This window comes from Microtus ochrogaster, linkage group LG3, assembly GCF_000317375.1.
Source record: "Microtus ochrogaster isolate Prairie Vole_2 linkage group LG3, MicOch1.0, whole genome shotgun sequence".
Classification (NCBI taxonomy): Eukaryota; Metazoa; Chordata; class Mammalia; order Rodentia; family Cricetidae; genus Microtus; species Microtus ochrogaster.
Window position 1 is genome coordinate 26,852,315 of NC_022029.1, and position 7,323 is coordinate 26,859,637.

The 7,323-nt window shown below is 47.2% G+C and overlaps 1 protein-coding gene across 1 annotated transcript; it reads left to right on the forward strand.

Moving 5' to 3' along the window:
* The first annotated feature begins 483 nt into the window (after positions 1-483).
* Tmem18 (transmembrane protein 18) lies at positions 484-6,983 on the forward strand. The gene is made up of 5 exons (XM_005360659.2): positions 484-614; positions 1,718-1,838; positions 3,323-3,377; positions 4,746-4,839; positions 4,923-6,983. Exons 1-5 carry the CDS (start codon positions 558-560, stop codon positions 5,016-5,018), a joined length of 423 nt encoding a protein of 140 aa, XP_005360716.1. The 5' UTR covers positions 484-557; the 3' UTR covers positions 5,019-6,983.
* Positions 6,984-7,323: the final 340 nt, after the last annotated feature.

Genomic DNA, 7,323 nt, shown 5'->3' on the forward strand with positions numbered 1-7,323 from the left:
ACAGTACCCAGCCTGGGTCTGCATCTGTCCCGGGTCGTGGTGAGGATGCTGAGCTCATTCCGATTCTGTGGGACTGGCGACACGTCCACCCAGGTCTCTGAGGAGCACGCTATATTTAAGTCGGGTTTGTGCGGGGGTAGCCGTGTCCTTTCCAGGTGTGGGGTACAGACGCCCCAGTTGATCCCAGGTCTGTGAGGAGGACGCTTGAGTCCAAAGAGCTCGCTAATTCATTCCCGGATTGCAGTGCGACCCTGCAGGGTGCTGTCAGACCCTGGCAAACTGGCCCCAGCCGCTGGCTGCTTCTGTGGAAACAGCAGCTTTCCAAGGAGTTTGGGAGAAACAGAATCAGGCAAGCACTTTTCACACCGCTTACAGAAATTCACGAATCTAGCAGTGGAAGTTGGACCTCTTTAAAAAAAAGAAAAAGAAAAAGAAAATCTCGCGAGAAGAACTAAATGCCTGGTTTGTACCCGTAGATCTCGCGAGACGTCTAGGCGACTTTCCTGGCTGCCGGAAGCCGCAGACTTCTCCAGGTTGTGGGTATCCCCGGCGGCGTGATGCCCTCCCCATTCTCGGTCAGAACCTTCCCGGTCAGCATCCCCGCGGTGATCATGGTAACTTGAGGACTATGGAGACTGGGTGGCCCTGGCACGTGGTGGGGAGTCGCTAGTTCTTTTGTGGACTTCGCAGGCGCGGGCACTCAGTCTTCCCGAAGTCGCCCTGTGGCTCCACTGGATGGGGCAGACCCTGGGTTCGCGAAGGCGGTGCCCTGGTCCCCAATACCAGTGTGTCTACCGTGGCTCCACTGGATGAGGCAGACCCTGGGTGCTCGCAGGCGGTGCCCTGGGTCCCCAACACCTGTGTGTCTGCCGTGGCTCCGCTGGATGGGGCAGACCCTGGATACGCCCAGGCCTACCTCTGGATCCCCCAACACCAGTGTGCCCACGCTGGTGGGATCTTGGCAGCGGCAGCGTGCATTGACTTTCCCTAACGGGCTCTGGTCTGACTCAGTGGTCATTCTGGTATGGCACAGAAGACTCATTAAGGGGCAGTGAACTCCAAACTTTTGGGCCCCACACTCCAGAGCTAGTCTTACTTTGAGTACCCTTGGACATAGGCGGGCATGGGGGAAGTACTGGGAAATCTGAACTAGGAACCTTGTATCAGGTGGGGACAGTCAGAAAGATTTGAGCCTTGAGGTATGGACCCTGATCATCTGTGAAGATGATCCCTAAGGAACTGATGAAGCACTGTCTAGCGAACTGGGTGCACTGCAGAAGTGCTGGGGACACTCGGTCCTGCGGGTTAGGATGACTCTCATTTCCAGGCCCTGATAAGAACTTCCTCTTGGCAGCTTCACACACGCTCCAAGTGTATCTCCTTGACTAGGCCAACTTTCTTTACTCAGCTTGTTAGTTTAGATGACAATAACCCTTTAGATTTCACCCAGCTTGGGAAGAATTGTATTCACCAGTCCAAGTGGGCAATGGTTTCCAGTCTGTGTGCTCAGACTTTAAAATCTTTGTATAAAATTCGTGGATGTGTTTGCTACCGAAGCATCACTGTTTCTTTCCTCTCTTTGCTCCCACTTGTCTGGGAGGCTTAGCTGTGTCATCCCAAAACGCAGGGACAGGGGCCGGCCATTCTCATTACCCACGGGAAAGCATTTTTGCAGATATACCACCAACCCCACGTTTCTGACACTGTATCCTTACAGGAGACAGACTGGACAGAGCCCTGGCTCCTAGGACTTGTCGTCTTCCATGTGCTGTGCCTGCTCCTTACCTGCTTCTCATCAAAGAGGTATAAACTACAGATCGGACACTTCCTGTGCCTCGGTGAGTAGGAGACAGCTGAATCCCTGTGCTTTGCTGGGATACTGTCCCGGGCTTGTTTGTATTATGTTTTCACAGGGCTTCCCCAACCTTCTGTTCTCTATGGAAACCGTGAAGTAATTTTTGGACGTTGAACTTGAAGGGAGTTTTCCTTTCACTTCAGGCTGTCCAGGAAGCATATGGAACATCAGGTGTACTAAGGCCGTGGTTCTGTTATGCTGCCTCTTACATGGACAATTTCCTGCCTGAGTTCAGTCCTGGATGGCATGTCTTTCATGCAGATATTTTCTTGCTGGGCTTAGTTCCACACTGCACGCCCTGGAAATTATACGAAAAATTAAGAGACCTTCTCTACGTAAAATACTATTTCAGATCAGTTTTAAAGATAATGACTTTAGAAACTGTGGGAAGGGATTAGGTATCCAGAATGGAGAAAGATTACAGAGAAGCAGGCACGCCATAAAAATCGTGGTACTTGACCAAATGGGGACAATCAGTATATTAGGCCCCTCAGTTAGATCAAAAAGATACTCAGTAAAATGTCAGTAAGAAAATATCAGTTAATAGCTGGCTGGCCCAGGCATGATATCTGCCCCAATTGCAGATAAGTGAACAGATTCCCAAAAATATAGGATGGAAGATAGATAGGAAGCTGGATCAGAGGTCAGAGACCACAGTCTGCAGGAAGTAAGTGTTACTAGGCTGAATAACTACAGGTGTAAACACTTGACTTTTGTGGGCCGTGGAAGGAGGAGATGTCGCCTGGTAAGTGGGAAATCTGATTTCAGATAACTTTAATCAGTTGACTGTGAGAGGTGGGACATAGGACCAGTGGCTGTCTTAGAGAAACGAGTCCTTTCTCCATTCAGGGTTCTTCTAAGAAATGCTGGGCTTACCTTGGAGAGCAAAATAGGGCTCTAAGCTTAGTGTCCTTGGGGACCCGCACATTCTGTAGATAGCCATAGATGTATTGTAATTGTACTGTTACCCACCTTAGTGATCATTCTGATAAGAACTGAGCTGCGGTGTGCAGGGAAAATGCCGAGGGGCCTTGTGTGCCTGTCTGCAGGCAGTATAGAAGCTCACGGGCTCAAGCAGACAAGGGCAGGGATGAGGATGAGAACTGTGTGCAGGGTCTTGAGGGCCTTGGAAGGTGGGACAGTTTTCTAAGTTTAAGAGCAATAACACATTAGAGTTGTTTTTTTTTTTTTTCATTCCTGAGCTCGAGCTTCCCACCTGAACTATGGTGGTCCCACCAGTGCAGGATGGCTTCACAGGAGTCTCACAGAGACCCTTGGCATCTTACACATGTGCCAATCCTATAACTTCGCAATTTCACAGTCCTTAACACACCCAAGCTAAAATGGAAATTACATTTCTCGGCAAATGTTTTGGTATTCTGTTGCTATATGTAAAAACGTATGATCTTGTTCTGTAGTGATAGTGATTGGTCATGAGATCCTAACATGAGTTCTCTCTTCTCTTAGTCACGTTGGTCTATTGTGCTGAGTATATCAATGAAGCAGCTGCAATGAACTGGAGGTAAAGTCAGCTCCCGTGCTCTTGACTGTGTCCTAGGAGTTTCCCTCTGTGGTGCTGTTATCATATAGAACTTTGTCAAGAAAGCCTGAGACTGACAGGGAAACTGAGACCGTCAGGAATTGTGGCCACTTAAATATTGAGCACCCTGTATATGTAGGCTGAGGTCTTAAGAAACAAACAGTTAAATATTTTTGTTGTGAACTGAAGATTAATGTCTTTATTTTATTAATAAAAATAAATAGTCAAAGCTCCTCATTGAAGCTATGTATCATTAAACAAAAATCCTAGTGCCACTTTTGAAATAACTCCTTCTGGTCAGGGGGCCTTAGAGGCTTAAAAAACAGTGAGATGCTTTAAGAATTGTGTACGTGTGCACTGCACCACTTGAGCGCTTCAGGTGCTGGCCAATCAAGTTACAGTCTGTGATTACAAGTATCTCAAAGTAATTTGAGTTTTGGGATTCCAAGGTGGGAGTTTTAGAAGGTGCTGAGTAGGTGCTGTGCTTTTGAGACCTTTCCCTACCTCTCCCCTCTCCTCTAAAAAACGTCTTCCCTATACCTGGAAGTGCCGGAGCCGCCACGGTCTTCTCCCTGCTTTCCCAGCCCTGGCACCTAAGTTGGCTTTCCTGATTCTCCTGTCGACTTCAGTAGAGACTACTCCAAACGTTCCCACACATCCCTAATCAATCAGAAAGGCCCAGGACAGTACTGCTGCCCATGGCCTCTGCTGCAGCCCCTCCTGCTGGCCCCACCGCCACCTCAAACTTGTGTTGATTCCCTCTTCAGGTCAGAGACGAGTCTTGACTCTGCACCCAAAGCTTCCCATGTTCCCTGCTTTGTTTCAGTAAGTCAGTATGCACTCTGCCTGAGCCCTTCGTTCTCTGCAGACCGTAGACTTCCTGTAAGAGTCAATCTGTCCTTACTCTTCCCTGCTGTAACCCATAGCTCATGCAGCAGGTTCACAGTCACTGCTACTGAGTCAGTGAAAACAGCGGTCTAGCATATTCCCGCATTGCTGAGAGAGAAATCCCCATAGATAGCTCCCACCCTCTGCTGCCTGGATTTTTACCCCGGGGCAAATTGGAATCATGCAGCCTTCAGGTCTCTTACACAGACGGGTAGTTACTTCACTAAGGTGGTTGGGAGCAGGGAGTACTAGACACAGTACTTTTCAAGTAGCAGTAGCGGGCATGCAGCTCTTCCTCTGTAATTTATGAGAGACGTTAGGCCTGTTTCTGCCATGTGGTACAGTGGATGCAGACTCTTCAGTGACCCCAGACTGCTAACTGCTGTTCTTTTGTCACCCGCCCCCAGGACTGAGAGTCCAATAATTGTTTTCATTTGTTTTATTTTTTTTTTCCTAAAACAGATCGTTTGCAAAATACCAGTATTTCGATTCCCGGGGGATGTTCATTTCTCTCGTGTTCTCAGCACCGTTGCTGGTGAACGCCATGGTCATCGTGGTATGTATGGTTCAGACCTTTTCTGTCCTGCTTTCTTCAGCCATGTGCTTTCCAGTTTTAACCGTGGCTTCAAACGATTCTAGATTATGTGGGTTCGGAAGACTTTGAAAGTGATGTCTGACCTAAAGAACTTGCAAGAAAAGAGAAAGGAGAGGAAAAGGAGAAGAAAGGAGGAATAGCGGCCAGCTGTTGCTGTGGACCTTGTTTTCCTCTGGTTGTTTCCAGCTGTAGGCTGCGCAGGGCCCAGATGTCCTCTGGCAGCGGACTCATGGTCTGGAAAATGGTTCTTAGATTTCACACCCACAAACATGGAGCCTTCAAAGAGCATCAGTGTCACCTGGATGCTGATTGAACATGGAACCACATTTGCCTGGTGGGAGCTCTGGTTCAGCCGCAGGAAGAGTCCCATGCGGCTTCTCACGGTTTGCTGGCAGACCGCATCCTGCAACTAATGTTCACGCCGTCTCAAGTGTGGAAACTGAAAAATAAACAGCGCCATCCTGCCTTGTGGCACCACAACCCACTCGCTGTTCTGTTTCTGACCTGTAGGGGTCGCTCTTTGTTAAAAAGGTGATCTTGTTCCCCCAGAACAAGGGTCACCACAGATAGGCATGGCACTTGTGTTTGTTGGGTAAAGACTAGGATGCTGAAATCTTAGAGGACACAGGATGGTCCCCCACCCCGCCCCCCGGGGAATATTGTTCTGTATGTGATGCCAGCAGCACCCAGGCAGAGGGAACTGCACAGCAGGTCTGGAAAGGAATGTAGTGTATCAGTTCCCATGAAGCTAAACCTCTGAAGAATTGAGTTGGGGCTCTGCCACTGAAAATGTTTTGTTTAAAAATATTAAGCTAGCATGGAAGCTGTAAAGTCCAGACTCCATGGGAAATAGTATGTCAGATGAACCGTTGGGTGTTGTTTTCTCTGGGTACAGAATTATAAATGCTTGCATGCTCGCTGAATGGCGTGGCTGTTTCTTTACAGCTTGCGACAGGCACAGACCTGTTCCTCCTGAGTGTCACACCTTGTACAGCTGGGGGTTGGCAAGCACAGAGAAGGACACATTGCTTCTGTCTCATCAGATGTCCTTAGTCTCTATGGAATCTGGAGCAGTAAACCTCCAGAAATTACCAAGTACTAGAGACTAGACTTAGAAACAGCATTCAGTACTGGGAACTCTATAGACTCTTAGCTTTAGTTTAAAGGAATATTTGTGAATAGTTTTCTTTATTTAGTTGGAGTTTTCTCCTTTCTAAATGAAACATTCTTCCAAGTTCTAAAATACAGTAAAATCTAGATAAAAGTATTTAAAGGTAAAAGTAGACAGTTTGGTAGATTCCAGTTATGTCCTGGAGCCCGGCTCTTATAGAAAGGCCCCTGACCGAACGTGACAGTCTGATAAGGTGTGAGAGCTTGGCTCCTTCATGAAGCCACTGCAGCCTTCAGCTGACCTGAGTTCTCAATTGCTTGACTTGTTCCACTTTTACATTGCACCAAAAAAGTTCTAAAGGAAATATCATAGTATATTAAGTCAGATGTTTTTAATTTAAAATCGCACTGTTAAGTCATGGACATTGTATCTAATGGTCTGTTTCTGAAAATTACTGGTTCAGGGTGTTTATTCATTTTATGGCTACAAAGGCACTCGCTATAACATTGGCTAGTTTCACAGAAAATAAAACCAAATTGATCAGTTACATTTAGTTAGATAAATCTGAAAGCAGGAGAGTGTCAAGGAGGCTTAGAACTCGTCAACCAGGCCTGTTCCCCTTGGCCTTTGTGTCCGAGGCTTGTACAAAATGTGTCAGGGAGTGGTTGAGCTGCCTGAGTCCTGACATTGTGCAGGACAGCTTCATGGGTGCTGGAGAGGAGACACAGAGGAAGCAGGGCACTTGTAGGTGCTGCGCACTTTACAGCACTGGTTCCATTGTTTGGACTGGCTGCATTTGCAACCAATCAGCTTAATCTAATTTTCTCTGATAAAATAGCACAAAGGTATTATTACTTCACTGTATATTGATATTAATACCTCGGACTTTACATAACCCTGACCTTAACTTTTGGGCTTTTGTGCCTTTTCTCTGCATATGTGGTTGTGAATGCACACGTGCTTAGTTTTTGAGACAATTAGAGTTGTTGGTTTTTAAAAAGACAATATTTGGGGATGGAGAGATGGCTCAGTTGGTGCTTGGATTGGAAAGATGGCTCGGTTGGTGCTTGGGCTCGAGAGATGGCTTGGTTGGTACTTCCCTTTTCCTTTTAAGCATGAAGGCCTGAGTTTGAACTCACTTAAAATTTATGCATGCTTACATGCACTGTAATCCTAGCCCCTGGAGATGTGGAGACAGACAGATGTCTGGAGTTCCCTGACTAGTCAGCCTAGCACACACACACACACACACACACACACACACACACACACACTTAAGTGTGTGTTTTAAGGAAACATAGGCATTCCTGAGGAACACCTGAGGTTGTCCTCTG

Excerpts from the sequence above, each read along its gene's own strand:
- Tmem18 (XM_005360659.2), top strand. The coding sequence starts at position 558 with ATGCCCTCCCCATTCTCGGTCAGAACCTTCCCGGTCAGCATCCCCGCG. Across the intron at positions 615-1,717 it reads GCATCCCCGCGGTGATCATG|GAGACAGACTGGACAGAGCC; the intron begins GTAACTTGAGGA and ends GTATCCTTACAG. Across the intron at positions 3,378-4,745 it reads GCAGCTGCAATGAACTGGAG|ATCGTTTGCAAAATACCAGT; the intron begins GTAAAGTCAGCT and ends TTCCTAAAACAG.